This window comes from Mobula hypostoma, chromosome 2, assembly GCF_963921235.1.
Source record: "Mobula hypostoma chromosome 2, sMobHyp1.1, whole genome shotgun sequence".
Taxonomy (NCBI): domain Eukaryota; kingdom Metazoa; phylum Chordata; class Chondrichthyes; order Myliobatiformes; family Myliobatidae; genus Mobula; species Mobula hypostoma.
The window spans coordinates 226,793,049-226,818,385 of record NC_086098.1 but is presented as its reverse complement, the minus strand read 5'-3'; the positions used below and the strand labels follow the sequence as shown (position 1 = coordinate 226,818,385).

Sequence of the window (25,337 nt, the reverse complement as noted above, 5' to 3'; positions counted from 1 at the left end):
TGGCCGGAGGATGACCGGAGGGTGAGAGGGTGACCAGAGAGTGAGAGGGTGGCCGGAAGATGACCGGAGAGTGAGAGGGTGGCCGGAGAGTGAGAGGGTGGTCAGAGAGTGAGAGGATGGCCGGAGAGTGAGAGGGTGGCCGGATGGTCAGAGGGTGGCCGGAAGATGACCGGAGAGTGAGAGGGTGGCCGGAGAATGACCGGAGAGTGAGAGGGTGGCCAGAGAGTGAGAGGATGGCCGGAGAGTGAGAGGGTGGCCGGAAGATGACCGGAGAGTGAGAGGATGGCCAGAGAGTGAGAGGATGGCCGGAGGATGACCGGAGAGTGAGAGGGTGGCTGGAGAGTGAGAGGGTGGCCGGAGGGTGAGAGGGTGGCTGGAGAGTGAGAGGATGGCCGGAGGGTGAGAGGGTGGCCAGAGGATGGCCGGAGAGTGAGAGGGTGGCCGGAGAGTGAGAGGATGGCCGGAGAGTGAGAGGGTGGCCGGAGAGTGAGAGGATGGCCGGAGGGTGAGAGGGTGGCCGGAGGGTGAGAGGATGGCCGGAGGGTGAGAGGGTGGCTGGAGAGTGACAGGGTGGCCGGAGGATGGCCGGAGGGTGAGAGGGTGGCCGGAGGGTGAGAGGGTGGCTGGAGGGTGAGAGGGTGGCCGGAGAGTGAGAGGGTGGCCGGAGAGTGAGAGGGTGGCCGGAGGCTGAGAGGATGGCCAGAGACTGAGAGGGTGGCCGGAGATTGAGAGGATGGCCGGAGAGTGAGAGGGTGGCCGGAGGATGGCCGGAGGATGAGAGGGTGGCCGGAGAATGAGAGGATGGCCGGAGGGTGAGAGGGTGGCCAGAGGATGGCCGGAGAGTGCGAGGGTGGCCGGAGAGTGAGAGGATGGCCGGAGGGTGTGAGGGTGGCTGTGAGATGGGGAGAGTGAGAGGGTGGGAGTGTGTGAGGGGTCAGTGAGATGGGGAGAGTGAGAGGGTGGCCGGAGAATGGCCGGAGAGTGAGAGGGTGGCTAGAGGGTGATAGGTTGGCCGGAGGGTGAGAGGGTGGCCGGAGAGTGAGAGGATGGCCGGAGTGTGAGAGGGTGGCCGGAGAGTGAGAGGGTGGCCGGAGAGTGAGAGGGTGGTCAGAGAGTGAGAGGATGGCCGGAGAGTGAGAGGGTGGGAGTGTGTGAGGGGTCAGTGAGATGGGGAGAGTGAGAGGGTGGGAGTGTGTGAGGGGTCAGTGAGAGGATGGCCGGAGAGTGAGAGGGTGGCCGGAAGATGACCGGAGAGTGAGAGGATGGCCGGAGAGTGAGAGGGTGGCCGGAAGATGACCGGAGAGTGAGAGGGTGACCAGAGAGTGAGAGGGTGGCCGGAAGATGACCGGAGAGTGAGAGGGTGGCCGGAGAGTGAGAGGGTGGGAGTGTGTGAGGGGTCAGTGAGAGATGGGGAGAGTGAGAGGGTGGCCGGAAGATGACCGGAGAGTGAGAGGGTGGCTGGAGAGTGAGAGGGTGGCCGGAGGGTGAGAGGGTGGCTGGAGAGTGAGAGGATGGCCGGAGGGTGAGAGGGTGGCCGGAGGGTGAGAGGATGGCCGGAGAGTGAGAGGGTGGCCGGAGGGTGAGAGGGTGGCTGGAGAGTGAGAGGATGGCCGGAGGGTGAGAGGGTGGCCAGAGGATGGCCGGAGAGTGAGAGGGTGGCCGGAGAGTGAGAGGATGGCCGGAGAGTGAGAGGGTGGCTGGAGAGTGAGAGGATGGCCGGAGAGTGAGAGGGTGGCCGGAGGGTGAGAGGATGGCCGGAGGGTGAGAGGGTGGCTGGAGAGTGACAGGGTGGCCGGAGGATGGCCGGAGGGTGAGAGGGTGGCCGGAGGGTGAGAGGGTGGGAGGGTGAGAGGGGTGAGAGTGAGAGGGTGGCCGGAGAGTGAGAGGGTGGCCGGAGGCTGAGAGGATGGCCAGAGACTGAGAGGGTGGCCGGAGAGTGAGAGGATGGCCGGAGAGTGAGAGGGTGGCCGGAGGATGGCCGGAGGATGAGAGGGTGGCCGGAGAATGAGAGGATGGCCGGAGGGTGAGAGGGTGGCCAGAGGATGGCCGGAGAGTGCGAGGGTGGCCGGAGAGTGAGAGGATGGCCGGAGGGTGTGAGGGTGGCTGGAGAATGGCTGGAGAGTGAGAGGGTGGCCGGAGGGTGAGAGGGTGGCCGGAGAATGGCCGGAGAGTGAGAGGGTGGCCGGAGGATGGCCGGAGAGTGAGAGGATGGCCAGAGGGTGAGAGGGTGGCCGGAGAGTGAGAGGGTGGCTGGAGGGTGAGAGGGTGGCCGGAGAGTGAGAGGATGGCCGGAGAGTGAGAGGGTGGCCGGAGGGTGAGAGGGTGGCCGGAGAATGGCTGGAGAGTGAGAGGGTGGCCGGAGAATGGCCGGAGAGTGAGAGGATGGCTGGAGGGTGATAGGGTAGCCGGAGGATGGCCGGAGGGTGAGAGGGTGGCCGGAGGGTGAGAGGATGGCCGGAGGGTGAGAGGGTGGCTGGAGGGTGAGAGGGTGGCCGGAGGATGACCGGAGGGTGAGAGGGTGGCCGGAGGGTGAGAGGGTGGCCGGAGAGTGAGAGGATGGCCGGAGAGTGAGAGGGTGGCCGGAGGGTGAGAGGGTGGCCGGAGAGTGAGAGGGTGGCCGGAGAGTGAGAGGGTGGCTAGAGGGTGATAGGTTGGCCGGAGGCTGAGAGGGTGGCCGGAGGGTGAGAGGGTGGCCGGAGAGTGAGAGGATGGCCGGAGTGTGAGAGGGTGGCCGGAGAGTGAGAGGGTGGCCGGAGGGTGAGAGGGTGGCCGGAGGGTGAGAGGATGGCCGGAGAGTGAGAGAGTGTGAGTGTGTAAGGGGTCAGTGAGATGGGGAGAGTGAATGGGTGGGAGTAGAATGGCCGGAGGGTGAGAGGGGTGGCCGGAGGGTGCCGGAGGGTGAGAGGGTGGCCGGAGAGTGAGAGGATGGCCGATGGCCGGAGTGGGGGTGACCGGAGGGGAGTGAGATGGCCGGGGTGGCCGGAGAGTGAGAGGGTGGCCGGAGGGTGAGAGGGTGGCCGGAGGGTGAGAGGATGGCCGGAGAGTGAGAGGGTGGTCTGAGGGTGACCGGAGGGTGAGAGGGTGGCCGGAGGTGAGAGGATGAGGGTGAGAGGATGGCCGGAGGGTGAGAGGGTGGCCGAAGAATGGCCGGAGGGTGAGAGGGTGACCGGAGGGTGAGAGGGTGGCCGGAGAGTGAGAGGGTGGCCGGAGGGTGAGAGGGTGGCTGGAGAGTGACAGGGTGGCCGGAGGATGGCCGGAGGGTGAGAGGGTGGCCGGAGGGTGAGAGGGTGGCTGGAGGGTGAGAGGGTGGCTGGAGAGTGAGAGGGTGGCCGGAGAGTGAGAGGGTGGCCGGAGGCTGAGAGGATGGCCAGAGACTGAGAGGGTGGCCGGAGAGTGAGAGGATGGCCGGAGAGTGAGAGGGTGGCCGGAGGATGGCCGGAGGATGAGAGGGTGGCCGGAGAATGAGAGGATGGCCGGAGGGTGAGAGGGTGGGAGTGTGTGAGGGGTCAGAGTGAGATGGGGAGAGTGAGAGGGTGGGAGTGTGTGAGGGGTCAGTGTGAGATGGGGAGAGTGAGAGGGTGGGAGTGTGTGAGGGGTCAGTGTGAGATGGGGAGAGTGAGAGGGTGGGAGTGTGTGAGGGGTCAGTGAGATGGGGAGAGTGAGAGGGTGGGAGTGTGTGAGGGGTCAGTGAGATGGGGAGAGTGAGAGGGTGGGAGTGTGTGAGGGGTCAGTGAGATGGGGAGAGTGAGAGGGTGGGAGTGTGTGAGGGGTCAGTGTGAGATGGGGAGAGTGAGAGGGTGGGAGTGTGTGAGGGGTCAGTGAGATGGGGAGAGTGAGAGGGTGGGAGTGTGTGAGGGGTCAGTGTGAGATGGGGAGAGTGAGAGGGTGGGAGTGTGAGGGGTCAGTGAGATGGGGGAGTGAGAGGGTGGGAGTGTGTGAGGGGTCAGTGTGAGATGGGGAGAGTGAGAGGGTGGGAGTGTGTGAGGGGTCAGTGAGATGGGGAGAGTGAGAGGGTGGGAGTGTGTGAGGGGTCAGTGAGATGGGGAGAGTGAGAGGGTGGGAGTGTGTGAGGGGTCAGTGAGATGGGGAGAGTGAGAGGGTGGGAGTGTGTGAGGGGTCAGTGAGATGGGGAGAGTGAGAGGGTGGGAGTGTGTGAGGGGTCAGTGGAGATGGGGAGAGTGAGAGGGTGGGAGTGTGAGAGGGGTCAGTGTGAGATGGGGAGAGTGAGAGGGTGGGAGTGTGAGAGGGGTCAGTGAGATGGGGAGAGTGAGAGGGTGGCCGGAGGTGAGAGGGTGGCCGGAGGGTGAGAGGGTGGTGGAGGGTGAGAGGTGGTGGAGAGTGAGAGGGTGGTCAGTGACCGGAGGGTGAGAGGGTGGCCGAGAGGGTGAGAGGTGGCGAGGTGAGAGATGGCCGGAGAGTGAGAGGGTGGCCGGAGGGTGAGAGGGTGGCAGTGTGAGATGGGGAGAGTGAGAGGGTGGGGGAGTGAGAGGGGTCAGTGAGATGGGGAGAGTGAGAGGGTGGGAGAGTGTGAGGGGTCAGTGTGAGATGGGGAGAGTGAGAGGGTGGGAGTGTGAGAGGGTTCAGTGAGATGGGGAGAGTGAGAGGGTGGGAGTGTGTGAGGGGTCAGTGTGAGATGGGGAGAGTGAGAGGGTGGGAGTGTGTGAGGGGTCAGTGTGAGATGGGGAGAGTGAGAGGGTGGGAGTGTGTGAGGGGTCAGTGAGATGGGGAGAGTGAGAGGGTGGGAGTGTGTGAGAGGACAGTGTGAGATGGGGAGAGTGAGAGGGTGGGAGTGTGTGAGGGGTCAGTGAGATGGGGAGAGTGAGAGGGTGGGTGTGTGTGAGGGGTCAGTGTGAGATGGGGAGAGTGAGAGGGTGGGAGTGTGTGAGGGGTCAGTGAGATGGGGAGAGTGAGAGGGTGGGAGTGTGAGAGGGGTGTGAGATGAGAGGTGAGAGATGGGAGTGAGAGGGTGAGGAGTGGTCAGTGTGAGATGGGGAGAGTGAGAGGGTGGGAGTGTGTGAGGGGTCAGTGAGATGGGGAGAGTGAGAGGGTGGGAGTGTGTGAGGGGTCAGTGAGATGGGGAGAGTGAGAGGGTGGGAGTGTGTGAGGGGTCAGTGAGATGGGGAGAGTGAGATGGGATGGCCGGAGAGTGAGAGGGTGGCCGGAGAGTGAGAGGGTGGCCGGAGAGTGAGAGGGTGGCCGGAGGGTGAGAGGGTGGCCGGAGGGTGAGAGGGTGGCCGGAGAGTGAGAGGGTGGCCGGAGGGTGAGAGGATGGCCGGAGGGTGAGAGGGTGGCCGGAGAGTGAGAGGGTGGCCGGAGGGTGAGAGGGTGGCTGGAGAGTGAGAGGGTGGCCGGAGAGTGAGAGGGTGGCCGGAGGCTGAGAGGATGGCCGGAGAGTGAGAGGGTGGCCGGAGAGTGAGAGGATGGCCGGAGAGTGAGAGGGTGGCCGGAGGATGAGAGGGTGGCCGGAGAGTGAGAGGATGGCCGGAGGGTGAGAGGGTGGCCGGAGGATGAGAGGGTGGCCGGAGAGTGAGAGGATGGCCGCAGGGTGAGAGGATGGCCGGAGGGTGAGAGGGTGGCCGGAGAGTGAGAGGGTGGCCGGAGAATGGCCGGAGGGTGAGAGGGTGGCCGGAGAATGGCCGGAGAGTGAGAGGGTAGCCGGAGGATGGCCGGAGAGTGAGAGGATGGCCAGAGGGTGAGAGGGTGGCCGGAGAGTGAGAGGATGGCCGGTGAGTGAGAGGGTGGCCAGAGGGTGAGAGGGTGGCCGGAGAGTGAGAGGGTGGCCGGAGAATGGCCGGAGAGTGAGAGGATGGCTGGAGGGTGATAGGGTGGCCGGAGGATGGCTGGAGTGTGAGAGGGTGGCCGGAGGGTGAGAGGGTGGCCGGTGGATGGCCGGAGAGTGAGAGGGTGGCCAAGGCGCGGGGAGGAAGGGGTAGCCGGGACTTGGCCGGGGTGAGGACAGAGGAGTGTGGCCGGATTGAGTGTATCATGGGGCTGGGTGCTGGTGTCGCATGGAGCGTCCCTGAATTGAGGGAGTACCGCGGGTGGAGTGCGTGGGTGGTCGGTTATTGGAACCAGGAGGTGAAGGGGTGAAACTGGGTGATGGGCAGGTTTAAGAGGGCTGTATGGGAAAGGGAAGGACCAGAGTGCATTAGAAGGTAAAAGAGGGCGGGAAACACAAGAGTAAGAGTGGCTTGAAACTGGAAAAGTTAATGTTCATACCGCTGGGTTGCAGTTTCCCAGGTGGAACATGAGGTGATGTTTATGTTAGGCATCGCTCTGGCAATGGAGGGAGCCAATTTGGGCAGGTCAGCGTTGGGTCCAGTATGGGTAGGTAAGTTTCAGAATGGGAAGGGGGAATTAAAATGATACCTAAAGACTCTCCCATCGGGCAGAAGATACATAAGCCTGAAATAACACCCACCACACTCAAGGGAAGCTTCTGTCCCATTCTTGAATAGAAAGTGATAGACTCTTAACCTCACAATCTACCTGGTTGTGACCTTACATTTTATTGTTTACCCGTACTGCACTTTCTCTATAGAGATAGAGTTTCTCTATCCACATTATTCTGCATTGTTACGGTTCAACGTTATCCTAGCTCAGTGCACTGTGTAATGAACAGAATGCAAGACAAGCTTTTTTCTGCGCCTTGGTACATGGGACAACAAAAAACCATTAAATGGCAGGCAACTGGGGACAGAGGGTTGGTGCTCTGTGAATCGGTTGCCCAGTCTGTATTTGATGTAGAGGATGCCACATCAGGGCAGCGAATGCTGTCAGTAAGGGTGGAGGAGATGCAGGTGAGTCTTAGTTGTGCCTGAAACGGCTGTGTTGTCTCAGGATGGAGAGGCTGAAGAACAAATGCTGTACCTCCTGCAGTTGCCGGAGAAAGTGCCTCGGGTCGAGGAGCGGGGTTGTCAGTGAGTGGGGTGGGCTGACTGGACCAGAGAGTGGTCCCTGGGGAAGGCAAAAATAGGTGGGATACAGGTGAAGGAAGTGACGAAGGACAATGAGCTGATGTAAAGGAAGTGATCAATGTTCCATCTAAGGCATGTGCGCAAACACATCTTTTGCTACTGGCACACAAAGCAATTTAAACTGTGCACAGAAGGTTCTTACCCTCTGCCTTGTTGGCACGTTGAGTATATTTCACGATCATACACAATCGCATTTCCTTTTCCGGTTTCTGATGTAGACGGTGTTGAAAATGTGGAGATAAGATGATTTGCCCGCAGATTTTAGAACAGGCTTATGTATACTGTTTTTATTGAAGGAATATTCAGTGGCACACATTGTTGTCACTCAGCAAAAAATTGCACAGCATAGGATTTTTACGCACACTTGTCATTAGAAATTAGAGGGAAAATTGGTAGTGATGAATGAGATTGTGTTGATGTGGAGGAGTGATGACGGAGATTGTGTTGACGCGGGGGAAGTGATGACAGAGATTGTGTTGCGGCGGGGAAGTGATGGGGGAGATTGCGTTGACGCGGGGGAAGTGATGGGGGAGATTGCGTTGACACGGCAGAAGAGATGGGGAGATTGCGCTGACGTGGGGGAAGTGATGGGGAGATTGTGTTGACGCGGCGGAAGTGATGGGGAAGATTGTGTTGACGCGGGGGAAGTGATGACGGATATTGTGTTGACGCGGGGGAAGCGTTGACGGAGATTGTGTTGACGCGGGGGAAGTGATGGGGGATATTGTGTTGACGCAGGGGAAGTGATGTGGGAGATTGAGTTGACGCGGGGTAAGTGATGGGGGAGATTGTGTTGACGCCTGCGAAGTGATAGGGAGATTGTGTTGACGTGGGGAAATGATGGGGGAGATTGTGTGGATGCGGGGGAAGTGATGGGGGAGATTGCATTGATGTGGGGCAATTGATGACGGAGATTGTGTTGACGTGGGGGAACTGATGGGGGAGATTGTGTTGATGTGGGGGAAGTGATGGGGAGATTGTGTTCACGCGGGGGAAGTGATGACTGAGATTTTGTTCACGCGGGGGAAGTGATGACGGAGATTGTGTTGATGTGGGGTAAGTGATGACGGAGATTGCGTTGACTCGGGGGAAGTGATGGGGGAGATTGCGTTGACACGGGGGAAGTGATGGGGGAGATTGTGTTGACGAAGCGGAAGTGATGGGGGAGATTGTGTTGACGCGGCTGAAGTGATGACGGAGATTGTGTTGACGCGGGGGAAGTGATGGGTGAGATTGTGTTCACTCGGGGGAAGTGATAACAGAGATTGTGTTGACGTGGGCGAAGTGATGGGGGAGATTGTGTTGACGCGGGGGAAGTGATGGGGAAGATTGCGTTGACGCAGGGAAGCGATGACAGAGATTGTGTTGACACGGGGGAAGTGATGGCGGGGATTGTGTTCACGCAGGGGAAGTGATGGCGGGGATTGTGTTGACGCGGGGGAAGTAATGACAGATTGTGTTGATGCGGGGGAAGTGATGACGGAGATTGTGTTGACGCGGGGTAAGTGATGGGGGAGATTGTGTTGACGCCTGGGAAGTGATGACGGAGTTTGTGTTGACGCGGGGGAAGTGATGGGGGAGATTGTGTTGATGTGGGGGGAGGTTATGGGAGATTGTGTTGACGCGGGGGAAGTGATGGGGAGATTGTGTTGACGCGGGGGAAGTGATGGGGGAGATTGCGTTGACGCGGGGGAAGTGATGACGGAGATTGTGTTGACCCGGGGGAAGTGATGGGGAGATTGAGTTGACGCGGGGGAAGTGATGACAGAGATTGTGTTGACGCAGGGTAAGTGATGACGGAGATTGTGTTGACGTGGGGAAGTGATGGGGAGATTGTGTGGATGCGGGGGAAGTGATGGGGGAGATTGCATTGATGTGGGGCAATTGATGACGAAGATTGTGTTGACGCGGGGTAAGTGATGGGGGAGATTGTGTTGACGCCTGGGAAGTGATGGGGAGATTGTGTTGATGTGGGGAAGTGATGGGGGAGATTGTGTGGATGCGGGGGAAGTGATGGGGGAGATTGCTTTGATGTGGGGCAATTGATGACGGAGATTGTGTTGACGCGGGGGAACTGATGGGGGAGATTGTGTTGATGTGGGGGAAGTGATGACGGAGATTGTGTTGACGCGGGGGAAGTGATGGGGGAGTTTGTGTTGACACGGGGGAAGTGTTGACGGAGATTGTGTTGACGTGGGGAAGTGATGGGGGAGATCAAGTTGACTCGGGGGAAGTGATAACGGAGATTGTGTAGACATGGGGTAGGTGATGGGGGAGATTGTGTTGACGCGTGCGAAGTGATGACGGAGATTGTGTTGACGCGGGGGAACTGGTGGGGGACATTGTGTTGATGTGGGGGAAGTGATGGGGGAGATTGTGTTGACGTGGGTGAATTGATGAGGGAGATTGTGTTCACGCGGGGGAAGTGATGACAGAGATTTTGTTCACGCAGTGGAAGTGATGACGGAGATTGTGTTGATGTGGGGGAAGTGATGACGGAGATTGTGTTAACGCGGGGGAACTGATGGGGGACATTGTGTTGACGCGGGGGGAGTGTTGACGGAGATTGTGTTGACGCGGGGAAGTGATGGGGGATATTGTGTTGACGCGGGGGAAGTGATGACGGAGATTGTGTTGACGCGGGGTAAGTGATGGGGGAGATTGTGTTGACGCCTAGGAAGTGATGGGGAGATTGTGTTGACGTGGGGAAGTGATGGGGGAGATTGTGTGGATGCGGGGGAAGTGATGGGGGAGATTGCGTTGATGTGGGGCAATTGATGACGGAGATTGTGTTGACACGGGGGAACTGATGGGGGAGATTTGGTTGATGTGGGGGAAGTGATGGGGGAATTGCATTGATGTGGGGGAATTGATGACGGAGATTGTATTGACGCGGGGGAAGTGATGGGGGATATTGTGTTGACGCAGGGGAAGTGATGAGGGAGATCGAGTTGACGCGGGGGAAGTGATGACGGAGATTGTGTAGACATGGGGTAAGTGATGGGGCAGATTGTGTTGACGCCTGCGAAGTGATGGGGAGATTGTGTTGACGTGGGGAAATGATGAGGGAGATTGTGTGGATGCGGGGGAAGTGATGAGGGAGATTGCGTTGATGTGGGGCAAGTGATGACGGAGATTGTGTTGACGCGGGGGAACTGATGGGGGACATTGTGTTGATGTGGGGGAAGTGATGGGGGAGATTGTGTTGACGTGGGTGAATTGATGAGGGAGATTGTGTTCACGCGGGGGAAGTGATGACAGAGATTTTGTTCACGCAGTGGAAGTGATGACGGAGATTGTGTTGATGTGGGGGAAGTGATGACGGAGATTGTGTTAACGCGGGGGAACTGATGGGGGACATTGTGTTGACGCGGGGGGAGTGTTGACGGAGATTGTGTTGACGCGGGGAAGTGATGGGGGATATTGTGTTGACGCGGGGGAAGTGATGACGGAGATTGTGTTGACGCGGGGTAAGTGATGGGGGAGATTGTGTTGACGCCTAGGAAGTGATGGGGAGATTGTGTTGACGTGGGGAAGTGATGGGGGAGATTGTGTGGATGCGGGGGAAGTGATGGGGGAGATTGCGTTGATGTGGGGCAATTGATGACGGAGATTGTGTTGACACGGGGGAACTGATGGGGGAGATTTGGTTGATGTGGGGGAAGTGATGGGGGAATTGCATTGATGTGGGGGAATTGATGACGGAGATTGTATTGACGCGGGGGAAGTGATGGGGGATATTGTGTTGACGCAGGGGAAGTGATGAGGGAGATCGAGTTGACGCGGGGGAAGTGATGACGGAGATTGTGTAGACATGGGGTAAGTGATGGGGCAGATTGTGTTGACGCCTGCGAAGTGATGGGGAGATTGTGTTGACGTGGGGAAATGATGAGGGAGATTGTGTGGATGCGGGGGAAGTGATGAGGGAGATTGCGTTGATGTGGGGCAAGTGATGACGGAGATTGTGTTGACGCGGGGGAACTGATGGGGGACATTGTGTTGATGTGGGGGAAGTGATGGGGGAGATTGTGTTGATGTGGGGGAAGTGATGGGGGAGATTGTGTTGACGTGGGGGAATTGATGGGGGAGATTGTGTTCACGCGGGGGAAGTGATGACAGAGATTTTGTTCACGCAGTGGAAGTGATGACGGAGATTGTGTTGATGTGGGGGAAGTGATGACGGAGATTCTGTTGACGCGGGGGAAGTGATGGGGGATATTGTGTTGACGCAGGGGAAGTGATGAGGGAGATCGAGTTGACGCGGGGGAAGTGATGACGGAGATTGTGTAGACATGGGGTAAGTGATGGGGCAGATTGTGTTGACGCCTGCGAAGTGATGGGGAGATTGTGTTGACGTGGGGAAATGATGAGGGAGATTGTGTGGATGCGGGGGAAGTGATGGGGGAGATTGCGTTGATGTGGGCAAGTGATGACGGAGATTGTGTTGACGCGGGGGAACTGATGGGGGACATTGTGTTGATGTGGGGGAAGTGATGGGGGAGATTGTGTTGACGTGGGGGAATTGATGGGGGAGATTGTGTTCACGCGGGGGAAGTGATGACAGAGATTTTGTTCACGCAGTGGAAGTGATGACGGAGATTGTGTTGATGTGGGGGAAGTGATGACGGAGATTGTGTTGACGCAGGGGAACTGATGGGGGACATTGTGTTGATGTGGGGGAAGTGATGACGGATACTGTGTTGACGCAGGGGAAGTGTTGACGGAGATTGTGTTGACACGGGGGAAGTGATGGGGATATTGTGTTGACGCGGGGGAAGTGATGACGGAGATTGTGTTGACGCGGGGGAAGTGATGGGGGATATTGTGTTGACGCAGGAGAAGTGATGGGGAGATTGAGTCGACGCAGGGGAAGTGATGACGGAGATTGTGTTGACGCGGGGTAAGTGATGGGGGAGATTGTGTTGACGCCTGGGAAGTGATGGTGAGATTGTGTTGACGTGGGGAAGTGATGGGGGAGATTGTGTGGATGCGGGGGAAGTGATGGGGGAGATTGCGTTGATGTGGGGCAATTGATGACGGAGATTGTGTTGACACGGGGGAACTGATGGGGGAGATTGTGTTGATGTGGGGGAAGTGATGGCGGAGATTGTGTTGACGCGGGGGAAGTGATGGGGGAGTTTGTGTTGACGTGGGGAAGTGATGGGGGAGATTGTGTTCACGCGGGGCAAGTGATGACTGAGATTTTGTTCACGCGGGGGAAGTGATGACGGAGATTGTGTTGATGTGGGGAAGTGATGGGACAGATTGTGTGGATGCGGGGGAAGTGATGGGGGAGATTGCGTTGATGTGGGGCAATTGATGACGGAGATTGTGTTGACGCGGGGGAATTGATGGGGGAGATTTGGTTGATGTGGGGGAAGTGATGGGGAGATTGCATTGATGTGGGGGAATTGATGACGGAGATTGTGTTGACGCGGGGGAAGTGATGGGGGAGATTGTGTTGACGCGAGGGAAGTGATGGGGAAATTGTGTTGACGCGGGGGAAGTGATGGGGGAGATTGTGTTGACACGGGGGAAGTGATGACGGATATTGTGTTGACGCGGGGGAAGTGTTGACGGAGATTGTGTAGACATGAGGTAAGTGATGGGGGAGATTGTGTTGACGCCTGCTAAGTGATGGGGAGATTGTGTTGACGTGGGGAAATGATGGGGGAGATTGTGTGGATGCAGGGGAAGTGATGGGGGAGATTGCGTTGATGTGGAGCAAGTGATGACGGAGATTGTGTTGACGCGGGGGAACTGACGGGGGACATTGTGTTGATGTGGGGGAAGTGATGGGGGAGATTGTGTTGACGTGGGGGAATTGATGGGGGAGATTGTGTTCACGCGGGGGAAGTGATGACAGAGATTTTGTTCACGCAGTGGAAGTGATGACGGAGATTGTGTTGACGTGGGGGAAGTGATGGGGAGATTGTGTTGACGCGGGGGAAGTGATGGGGGAGATAGTGTTGACGCGGGGGAAGTGATGACGGATATTGTGTTGACGCGGGGGAAGTGTTGATGGAGATTGTGTTGACGCGGGGGAAGTGATGGGGGATATTGTGTTGACACGGGGGAAGTGATGACGGAGATTGTGTTGACGCAGGGGAAGTGATGGGGGATATTGTGTTGACGCAGGAGAAGTAATGGGGAGATTGAGTCGACGCGGGGGAAGTGATGACGGAGATTGTGTTGACGTGGGGAAGTGATGGGGAGATTGTGTGGACGTGGGGGAAGTGATGGGGGAGATTGCGTTGATGTGGGGCAATTGATGACGGAGATTGTGTTGACGCGGGGGAACTGATGGGGGAGATTGTGTTGATGTGGGGGAAGTGATGACGGAGATTGTGTTGACGCGGGGGAAGTGATGGGGGAGTTTGTGTTGATGTGGGGGAAGTGATGGGGGAGATTGTGTTCACGCGGGGGAAGTGATGACAGAGATTTTGTTCACGCAGTGGAAGTGATGACGGAGATTGTGTTGATGTGGGGGAAGTGATGACGGAGATTGTGTTGACGCGGGGGAACTGATGGGGGACATTGTGTTGATGTGGGGGAAGTGATGGGGGAGATTGTGTTGACGTGGGGGAAGTGATGGGGGATATTGTGTTGACGCAGGAGAAGTGATGGGGAGATTGAGTCGACGCAGGGGAAGTGATGACGGAGATTGTGTTGACGCGGGGTAAGTGATGGGGGAGATTGTGTTGACGCCTGGGAAGTGATGGTGAGATTGTGTTGACGTGGGGAAGTGATGGGGGAGATTGTGTGGATGCGGGGGAAGTGATGGGGGAGATTGCGTTGATGTGGGGCAATTGATGACGGAGATTGTGTTGACACGGGGGAACTGATGGGGGAGATTGTGTTGATGTGGGGGAAGTGATGACGGAGATTGTGTTGACGCGGGGGAAGTGATGGGGGAGTTTGTGTTGACGTGGGGAAGTGATGGGGGAGATTGTGTTCACGCGGGGCAAGTGATGACTGAGAGATTTTGTTCACGCGGGGGAAGTGATGACGGAGATTGTGTTGATGTGGGGAAGTGATGGGACAGATTGTGTGGATGCGGGGGAAGTGATGGGGGAGATTGCGTTGATGTGGGGCAATTGATGACGGAGATTGTGTTGACGCGGGGGAATTGATGGGGGAGATTTGGTTGATGTGGGGGAAGTGATGGGGAGATTGCATTGATGTGGGGGAATTGATGACGGAGATTGTGTTGACGCGGGGGAAGTGATGGGGGAGATTGTGTTGACGCGAGGGAAGTGATGGGGGAAATTGTGTTGACGCGGGGAAGTGATGGGGGAGATTGTGTTGACACGGGGGAAGTGATGACGGATATTTTGTTGACGCGGGGGAAGTGTTGACGGAGATTGTGTAGACATGAGGTAAGTGATGGGGGAGATTGTGTTGACGCCTGCGAAGTGATGGGGAGATTGTGTTGACGTGGGGAAATGATGGGGGAGATTGTGTGGATGCAGGGGAAGTGATGGGGGAGATTGCGTTGATGTGGAGCAAGTGATGACGGAGATTGTGTTGACGCGGGGGAACTGACGGGGGACATTGTGTTGATGTGGGGGAAGTGATGGGGGAGATTGTGTTGACGTGGGGGAATTGATGGGGGAGATTGTGTTCACGCGGGGGAAGTGATGACAGAGATTTTGTTCACGCAGTGGAAGTGATGACGGAGATTGTGTTGACGTGGGGGAAGTGATGGGGAGATTGTGTTGACGCGGGGGAAGTGATGGGGGAGATAGTGTTGACGCGGGGGAAGTGATGACGGATATTGTGTTGACGCGGGGGAAGTGTTGATGGAGATTGTGTTGACGCGGGGGAAGTGATGGGGGATATTGTGTTGACACGGGGGAAGTGATGACGGAGATTGTGTTGACGCAGGGGAAGTGATGGGGGATATTGTGTTGACGCAGGAGAAGTAATGGGGAGATTGAGTCGACGCGGGGGAAGTGATGACGGAGATTGTGTTGACGTGGGGAAGTGATGGGGGAGATTGTGTGGACGTGGGGGAAGTGATGGGGGAGATTGCGTTGATGTGGGGCAATTGATGACGGAGATTGTGTTGACGCGGGGGAACTGATGGGGGAGATTGTGTTGATGTGGGGGAAGTGATGACGGAGATTGTGTTGACGCGGGGGAAGTGATGGGGGAGTTTGTGTTGATGTGGGGGAAGTGATGGGGGAGATTGTGTTCACGCGGGGGAAGTGATGACAGAGATTTTGTTCACGCAGTGGAAGTGATGACGGAGATTGTGTTGATGTGGGGGAAGTGATGACGGAGATTGTGTTGACGCGGGGGAACTGATGGGGGACATTGTGTTGATGTGGGGGAAGTGATGGGGGAGATTGTGTTGACGTGGGGGAAGTGATGGGGAGATTGTGTTGACGCGGGGGAAGTGATGGGGGAGATTGTGTTGACGCGGGGGAAGTGATGGCGGATATTGTGTTGACGTGGGGGAAGTGTTGACGGAGATTGTGTTGACGTGGGGGAAGTGATGGGGAGATTGTGTTCACGTGGGGGAAGTGATGACTGATATTTTGTTCACGCGGGGTAAGTGATGACGGAGATTGTGTTGATGTGGTGTAAGTGATGACGGAGATTGCGTTGACTCGGGGGAAGTGATAGGGGAGATTGCGTTGACACGGGGGAAGTGATGGGAGAGATTGTGTTGACGAAGCGGAAGTGATGGGGGAGATTGTGTTGACGCGGGTGAAGTGATGACGGAGATTGTGTTGACGCGGGGGAAGTGATGGGTGAGATTGTGTTCACTCGGGGGAAGTGATAACAGAGATTGTGTTGACGTGGGGGAAGTGATGGGGGAGATTGCGTTGAGGCGGGGAAGCGATGACAGAGATTGTGTTGACACGGGGGAAGTGATGGCGGGGATTGTGTTCACGCGGGGGAAGTAATGACAGAGATTGTGTTGATGCGGGGGAAGTGATGACGGAGATTGTGTTGACGCGGGGTAAGTGATGGGGGAGATTGTGTTGACGCCTGGGAAGTGATGGGGAGATTGTGTTAACGTGGGGAAGTGATGGGGGAGATGTGTGGATGTGGGGGAAGTGATGGGGGAGATTGCGTTGATATGGGGCAATTGATGACGGAGATTGTGTTGACGTGGGGGAACTGATGGGGGAGATTGTGTTGACGCGGGGGAATGATGACGGATATTGTGTTGACGCAGGGGAAGTGTTGACGGAGATTGTGTTGACGCGAGGGAAGTGATGGGGGAGATTGAGTTGAGGCGGGGGAAGTGATGGCGGAGATTGTGTAGAAGCGGGGTAGTGATGGGGGAGATTGTGTTGATGCCTGCGAAGTGATAGGGAGATTGTGTTGACGTGGGGAAATGATGGGGGAGATTGTGTGGATGTGGGGGAAGTGATGGGGGAGATTGCGTTGATATGGGGCAATTGATGACGGAGATTGTGTTGACGTGGGGGAACTGATGGGGGAGATTGTGTTGACGCGGGGGAATGATGACGGATATTGTGTTGACGCAGGGGAAGTGTTGACGGAGATTGTGTTGACGCGAGGGAAGTGATGGGGGAGATTGAGTTGAGGCGGGGGAAGTGATGGCGGAGATTGTGTAGAAGCGGGGTAGTGATGGGGGAAATTGTGTTGATGCCTGCGAAGTGATAGGGAGATTGTGTTGACGTGGGGAAATGATGGGGGAGATTGTGTGGATGCGGGGGAAGTGATGGGGGAGATTGCGTTATGTGGGGCAATTGATGACGGAGATTGTGTTGACATGGGGGAACTGATGGGGGGGATTGTGTTGATGTGGGGGAAGTGATGGGGGAGATTGTGTTGACATGGGGGAAGTGATGGGGGAGATTGTGTTCACGCGGGGGAAGTGATGACTGAGATTTTGTTCACGCGGGGGAAGTGATGACGGAGATTGTGTTGATGTGGGGTAAGTGATGACGGAGATTGCGTTGACTCGGGGGAAGTGATGGGGGAGATTGCGTTGACACGGGGGAAGTGATGGGGGAGATTGTGTTGACGAAGCGGAAGTTATGGGGGAGATTGTGTTGACGCGGGAGAAGTGATGACGGAGTTTGTGTTGACGCGGGGTAAGTGATGGGGTAGATTGTGTTGACGCGGGAGAAGTGATGAGATTGTGTTGACGTCGGGAAGTGATGGGAAAGATTGTGTGGACGCAGGGGAAGTGATGGAGGAGATTGCGTTGATGTGGGGGAATTGATGACAGAGTTTGTGTTGACGTGGGGGAAGTGATGGGGGTGTTTGTGTTGATGTGGGGGAAGTGATGGGGAAGATTGTGTTGACGTGGGGGAAGTGATGAGGGAGATTGTGTTGACTCAGGGGAAGTGATGGGGGAGATTGCGTTGACACGGGGGTAGTGATGGGGGAGATTGCGTTGACGCGGGGGAAGCTATAACGGAGATTGTGTTGATGCGGGGGAAGTGATGGGGGAGATTGTGTTGACTAAGCGAAAGTGATGGGGGAGATTGTGTTGACGCGGGTGAAGTGATGACGGAGATTGTTTTGACGCGGGGGAAGTGATGGCGGGGATTGTGTTGACGCGGGGGAAGTGATGACAGAGATTGTGTTGACGCGGGGAAGTGATGGGGGAGATTGTGTTGATGTGGGTGGAAGTTATGGGAGATTGTGTTAACGTGGGGGACGTGATGGGGGAGATTGTGTTGACGCGGGGGAAGTGATGGGGGAGATTGTGTTGACGCGGGGGAAGTGATGATGGAGATTGCGTTGACACGGTGGAAGTGATGCGGGAGATTGTGTTGATGCGGGGGAAGTGATGGGGGAGATTGTGTTGACGCGTGGGAAGTGATGGGGGACATTGTGCTGATGCAGGGGAAGTGATGTGGGAGATTGTGTTGACGCTGGTTAAGTGATGACGGAGATTTTGTTGACACGGCGGAAGTGATCGGAGAGATTGTGTTGACGTGGGGGAAGTGATGGGCGAGATTGTGTTGACGCGGGGTTAGTGATGGGGGAGATTGTGTTGACGCGGGCGAAGCGATGGGGGAGATTGTGTTGACGTGGGGGAAGTGATGGGGGAGATTGTGTTGATGTGGGGGAGGTGATGGGGGAGATTATGTTGATGTGGGGGAAGTGATGGGGGAGATTGTGTTGACGTCGGGGAGGTGATGGGGGAGATTGTGTTGACGCGGTGGAAGTGATGGGGAGATTGTGACGCGGGGGAAGTGATGGGGGAGATTGTGTTGACGCGGGCGAAGTGATGGGGGAGATTGTGTTGACGCGGTGGAAGTGATGACGGAGATTGTGTTGACGCGGGGGAAATGATGGGGGAGATTGTGTTGACGCGGGGGAACTGATGGGGGAGATTGCTTTGACGCGGGGAAGTGATGGGAGAGATTGTGTTCATGCGGGCGAAGCGATGACGGAGATTGTGTTGACGCGGGGGATGTGATGGGGGAGATTTTGTTGACGCGGGGAAATGATGACGGTGATTGTGTTGTTGCGGGGAAGTGATGACGGAGATTGTGTTGACCCGGGGTAAGTGATGGGGGAAATTGTGTTGACACGGGGAAGTGATGGGGAGATTCTGTTGACGCTGGGTAAGTGATGGGGAGATTGTGTTGACGCGGGGTTAGTGATGGGGGAGATTGTGTTGACGCCGGGTAAGTGATGACGGAGATTGTGTTGACGCGGGGGAAATGATGGGAGAGATTGTGTTGACGCGGGGGAAGTGATGGGGGAGATTGTGTTGATTTGGGGGAAGTGATGGGGAGATTCTGTTGACGCGGGGTAAGTGATGGGGGATTGTGTTGACGCGGGGGTAGTGATGGCGGAGATTGTGTTGACGCGGGGTAAGTGATGACGGAGATTGTGTTGACGCGGGGGAAGTGATGGGAGAGATTGTGTTGACGCGGTGGAAGTGATGGGGAGATTGTGGTGACGCGGGGGAAGTGATGGGGGAGATTGTGTTGACGCGGGTGAAGTGATGGGGGAGATTGTGTTGACGCGGGGGAACTGATGGGGGAGATTGCTTTGACGCGGGGGAAGTGATGGGGAAGATTGTGTTCATGCGGGCGAAGTGATGACGGAGATTGTGTTGACGCGGGGGATGTGATGGGGGAGATTTTGTTGACGCGGGGAAATGATGACGGAGAGTGTGTTGACCCGGGGTAAGTGATGGGGGAAATTGTGTTGACGCGGGGAAGTGATGGGGATATTCTGTTGACGCGGGGTAAGTGATGGGGAGATTGTGTTGACGCGGGGTTAGTGATGGGGGAGATTGTGTTGACGCCGGGCAAGTGAAGACGGAGATTGTGTTGACGCGGGGGAAATGATGGGAGAGATTGTGTTGACGCGGGGGAAGTGATGGGGGAGATTGTGTTGATTTGGGGGAAGTGATGGGGAAATTCTGTTGACGCGGGGTAAGTGATGGGGGATTGTGTTGATGCGGGGGTAGTGATGACGGAGATTGTGTTGATGCAGGGGAAGTGATGGGGGAGATTGCGTTGACGCGGGGGATGCGATGGGGGAGATTGTGTTCAGTCAGGGGAAGTGATGGGGGAGATTGTGTTGACGCGGGGGAAGTGATGGGGGAGTTTGTGTTGACGTGCGGGAAGTGATGGGGAGATTGTGTTGACGCGGGGTTAGTGATGGGGGAGATTGTGTTGACGCCGGGTAAGTGATGACGGAGATTGTGTTGACGCGGGGGAAATGATGGGAGAGATTGTGTTGACGCGGGGGAAGTGATGGGGGAGATTGTGTTGATTTGGGGGAAGTGATGGGGAGATTCTGTTGACGCGGGGTAAGTGATGGGGGATTGTGTTGACGCGGGGGTAGTGATGGCGGAGATTGTGTTGACGCGGGGTAAGTGATGACGGAGATTGTGTTGACGCGGGGGAAGTGATGGGAGAGATTGTGTTGACGCGGTGGAAGTGATGGGGAGATTGTGGTGACGCGGGGGAAGTGATGGGGGAGATTGTGTTGACGCGGGTGAAGTGATGGGGGAGATTGTGTTGACGCGGGGGAACTGATGGGGGAGATTGCTTTGACGCGGGGGAAGTGATGGGGAAGATTGTGTTCATGCGGGCGAAGTGATGACGGAGATTGTGTTGACGCGGGGGATGTGATGGGGGAGATTTTGTTGACGCGGGGAAATGATGACGGAGAGTGTGTTGACCCGGGGTAAGTGATGGGGGAAATTGTGTTGACGCGGGGAAGTGATGGGGATATTCTGTTGACGCGGGGTAAGTGATGGGGAGATTGTGTTGACGCGGGGTTAGTGATGGGGGAGATTGTGTTGACGCCGGGCAAGTGAAGACGGAGATTGTGTTGACGCGGGGGAAATGATGGGAGAGATTGTGTTGACGCGGGGGAAGTGATGGGGGAGATTGTGTTGATTTGGGGGAAGTGATGGGGAAATTCTGTTGACGCGGGGTAAGTGATGGGGGATTGTGTTGATGCGGGGGTAGTGATGACGGAGATTGTGTTGATGCAGGGGAAGTGATGGGGGAGATTGCGTTGACGCGGGGGATGCGATGGGGGAGATTGTGTTCAGTCAGGGGAAGTGATGGGGGAGATTGTGTTGACGCGGGGGAAGTGATGGGGGAGTTTGTGTTGACGTGCGGGAAGTGATGGGGAGATTGTGTTGACGCGGGGTTAGTGATGGGGGAGATTGTGTTGACGCCGGGTAAGTGATGACGGAGATTGTGTTGACGCGGGGGAAATGATGGGAGAGATTGTGTTGACGCGGGGGAAGTGATGGGGGAGATTGTGTTGATTTGGGGGAAGTGATGGGGAAATTCTGTTGACGCGGGGTAAGTGATGGGGGATTGTGTTGATGCGGGGGTAGTGATGACGGAGATTGTGTTGATGCAGGGGAAGTGATGGGGGAGATTGCGTTGACGCGGGGGATGCGATGGGGGAGATTGTGTTCAGTCAGGGGAAGTGATGGGGGAGATTGTGTTGACGCGGGGGAAGTGATGGGGGAGTTTGTGTTGACGTGCGGGAAGTGATGGGGAGATTGTGTTGACGCGGGGAAGTGATGGGGGAGATTGTGTTGACGCGGGGGAAGTGATAGGGGAAATTGTGTTGACTCAGAGGAAGTGATGGGGGAGATTGTGTTGACGCGGGTGAAGTGATGACGGAGATTGTGTTGACGCGGGTGAAGTGATGGGGGAGATTGTGTTGACGCGGGGGAAGTGATGGGGGAGATTGTGTTCAGTCAGGGGAAGTGATGGGGGAGATTGTGTTGACGCGGGGGAAGTGATGGGGGAGATTGTGTTGACGTGCGGGAAGTGATGGGGAGATTGTGTTGACGCGGGGGAAGTGATGGGGGAGATTGTGTTGACGTGGGGGAAGTGATGACGGAGATTGCGTTGATGCTGGGGAAGTGATGACGGAGATTGTGTTGACGCGGGTGAAGTGATGGGGGAGATTGTGTTGATGCGGGGGAAGTGATGAAGGAGATTGTGTTGACGCGGCGGAAGTGATGCGGGAGATTGTGTTGACGCAGGGGAAGTGATGGGGGAGATTGTGTTGACACGGGGGAAATGATGGGGGACATTGTGTTGACGCGGGGGAAGTGATGACGGAGATTGTGTTGACACGGGGAAAGTGATGGGGGAGATTGTGCTGACGTGGGGGAAGTGATGGGGGAGATTGTATTGATGTCGGGGGAAGTGATGGGGAGATTCTGTTGACGCGGGGTAAGTGATGGGGAGATTATGTTGACGCGGGGGTAGTGATGGGGGAGATTGTGTTGACGCTGGTTAAGTGATGACGGAGATTTTGTTGACCCGGGGGAAGTGACGGGAGAGATTGTGTTGACGTGGGGGAAGTGATGGGGGAGATTGTGTTGACGCCGGGAAGTGATGTGGGAGATTGTGTTGACGCGGGGGAAGTGATGGGGGAGATTGTGTTGACGCCGGGAAGTGATGGGAGAGATTGTGTTGACTCGGGGGAAGTGATGGGGGAAATTACGTTGACGCGGGGGAAGTGATGGGAGAAATTGCGTTGACGCGGGGGAAGCGATGTGGGAGATTGTGTTCAGTCAGGGGAAGTGATGGGGGAGATTGTGTTGACGCGGGGGAAGTGATGGGGGAGATTGTGTTGACGCGGGGGAAGTGATGGGGGAGATTGTGTTGACGTGGGGGAAGTGATGGGGGGATTCTGTTGACTAAGCGGAAGTGATGGGGGAGATTGTGTTGACGCAGGTGAAGTGATGACGGAGATTGTGTTGATGCGGGTGAAGTGATGGGGGAGATTGTGTTCAGTCAGGGGAAGTGATGGGGGAGATTGTGTTGACGCGGGGGAAGTGATGGGGGAGATTGTGTTGACTAAGCGGAAATGATGGGGGAGATTGTGTTGACGCGGGTGAACTGATGACGGAGATTGTGTTGACGCGGGTGAAGTGATGGGGGAGATTGTGTTCAGTCAGGGGAAGTGATGGGGGAGATTGTGTTGACGCGGGGGAAGTGATGGGGGAGATTGTGTTGACGTGCGGGAAGTGATGGGGAGATTGTGTTGACGCGGGGGAAGTGATGGAGGAGATTGTGTTGACGCGGGGGAAGTGATGGGGGAGATTGTGTTGACGCGGGTGAACTGATGACGGAGATTGTGTTGACGCGGGTGAAGTGATGGGGGAGATTGTGTTCAGTCAGGGGAAGTGATGGGGGAGATTGTGTTGACGTGGGGGAAGTGATGGGGGAGATTGTGTTGACGTGCGGGAAGTGATGGGGAGATTGTGTTGACGCGGGGGAAGTGATGGAGGAGATTGTGTTGACGCGGGGGAAGTGATGGGGGAGATTGTGTTGACGTGGGGGAGGTGATGGGGGAGATTATGTTGATGTGGGGGAAGTGATGGGGGAGATTGTGTTGACGTGGGGGAGGTGATGGGGGAGATTGTGTTGACTAAGCGTAAGTGATGGGGGAGATTGTGTTGACGCGGGTGAACTGATGACGGAGATTGTGTTGACGCGGGTGAAGTGATGGGGGAGATTGTGTTCAGTCAGGGGAAGTGATGGGGGAGATTGTGTTGACGCGGGGGAAGTGATGGGGGAGATTGTGTTCAGTCAGGGGAAGTGATGGGGGAGATTGTGTTGACGCGGGGGAAGTGATGGGGGAGATTGTGTTGACGTGCGGGAAGTGATGGGGAGATTGTGTTGACGCGGGAGAAGTGATGGAGGAGATTGTGTTGACGCGGGGGAAGTGATGGGGGAGATTGTGTTGACGTGGGGGAGGTGATGGGGAGATTATGTTGATGTGGGGGAAGTGATGGGGGAGATTGTGTTGACGTGGGGGAGGTGATGGGGGAGATTGTGTTGACGCGGTGGAAGTGATGGGGAGATTTTGTTGACGCGGGGAAATGATGACGGTGATTGTGTTGTCGCGGGGAAGTGATGACGGAGATTGTGTTGACGCGGGTGAAGTGATGGGGAGATTGTGTTGACGCGAGGGAAGTGATGACGGAGGTTGTGTTGACGCGGGGGAAGTGATGACGGAGATTGTGTTGACGCGGGGGAAATGATGGGGAGATTGTTTTGACGCGTGGGAAGTGATGGGGGAGATTGCTTTGACGCGGGGGAAGTGATGACGGAGATTTTATTGACGCGGGGAAGTGATGACATATTATTGCGGCGGGGAAGTTATGACAGAGATTATGTTGACGCGGGGAAGTGATGACGGAGATTGCGTTGACACGGGGGAAGTGTTGGGGAGATTGTGTTGACCCGGGGGTAGTGATGGGGGAGATTGTATTGACGTGGGGGAACTGATGACGGAGATTGTGTTGACACAGGGGAAGTGATGACGGAGATTGTGTAGACGCGGGGGAAGTGATGACGTAGATTGTGTTGACTCGGGGGAAGTGATGGGGAGATTGTGTTGACGCGGGGGAAGTGATGACGGAGATTGTGTTGACGCGGGTGAAGTGATGGGGGAGATTGTGTTGATGTGGGGGAAGTGATGACGGAGATTGTGTTGACGCGGGTGAAGTGATGGGGGAGATTGTGTTGATGTGGGGGAAGTGATGACGGAGATTGTGTTGACGCGTGGGAAGTGATGGGGAGATTGTGTTGACGCGGGGGAAGTGATGGGGAGATTGTGTTGACACGGGGGAAGTGATGGGGGAGATTGTGCTGACACGGGGGAAGTTATGACGGAGATTGTGTTGACGTGGGGGAAGTGATGGGGAGATTGTGTTGACGCGGGAGAAGTGATGGGGGAGATTGCGCTGACGCAGTGGAGGTGATGGGGGAGGTTGTGTTGACGCGGGAGAAGTGATGGGGGAGATTGTGTTGACGTGGGGGAAGTGATGACGGAGATTGTGTTGATGCAGGGTAAGTGATGGGGGAAATTGTGTTGGTGTGGGCGAAGTGATTTGGGAGATTGTGCTGCTGTGGAGGTTGGCACAGTGAAAGGTGAGGATGAGGGAACTCTGTTTCTGGTCTGTTTGAAGGGAAGTCTGGCGGTAAGAGCAGAAGACCAAAATCGGCAAGAGAGGGCTCCAGAAGCCACAGCAGAAAGGAAGGTAAACTTGCCACTTAGCTGCAAAACAGAAGGTTAGAAGTTCACACATTACCTACTTGAAATAACATACCATTTGTTTCAGGACAAACTTACTCAAATCGGAGACAGAGGCAGCCAAGAAATGGGCCAACAGATGGGGATTTCTGGTGACCCAGCGCAATCAGGTAATCCCTCTTCGGATCACCAGAAAGGGAAATGAGATACAATAAAGTAAACTAAAGCCAACTAATTGGGCCCTCCCCAAACTATGGGAATGGTTTACTGAGACACAAGTTATTCTGCAGGTGCTGGAGATCTGTAGCAACACAATGCTGGAGGAACTCAGAAGGTCAGACAAGTCCCTGCTTCAGAACTGATCCCTTCTCCCCTTCGCTTCCCCAATGCCGCACAGTTTTCCCTGCAACTGCAGGGGTTTCAATACTGTTCTTACACTCCTGCCTAATCACTGTCGTGTTCGTTATGAGGAAGGGTGCAGGCTGTTCCACTGAACTTTATTGATAACGCTGCTTGTAGAATATGTGAACCCCTCCCATGTGGGAGCGGCTGACTGAGTGGCATAGGATTAACCCATTAACTACCACAGTAGCTCACCTTATGGAATAAAGAAAAACCAGGCATGTACTTCTTGTGTATAGAACTGCATTGAAATTATAGTTACTGAAATTGAATGATTCAGTTCACTTTACCCAGAGTACATAACCTATGCTCCTTATATAAACACAAAAAAGAATTATCAACAATTTAACTGTTAACTCTTTGTTTTCAACAGTCTTTCTCTCGCTTTAATCCCTCCTTTTTCACCAATTCCTTTTTTTAAGAACATCTCATTTTATGAAACGTTTTCAACATTAGAACTCTTTTTAAAAA

The 25,337-nt window shown here is 56.0% G+C and overlaps 1 protein-coding gene across 2 annotated transcripts in view; it reads left to right on the top strand.

Annotated features, from left to right (window-relative positions):
* The window catches only part of LOC134336961 (ciliary microtubule inner protein 1-like), a 159,614-nt gene that overhangs the window by 122,488 nt on the left and 11,789 nt on the right, over positions 1-25,337 (top strand). For both annotated transcript variants that reach the window (XM_063031692.1, XM_063031702.1), the window contains one exon: positions 24,553-24,634. In XM_063031692.1, the coding sequence (XP_062887762.1) occupies positions 24,553-24,634 (82 nt within the window). The remainder of the gene's footprint in view (positions 1-24,552; positions 24,635-25,337) is intronic.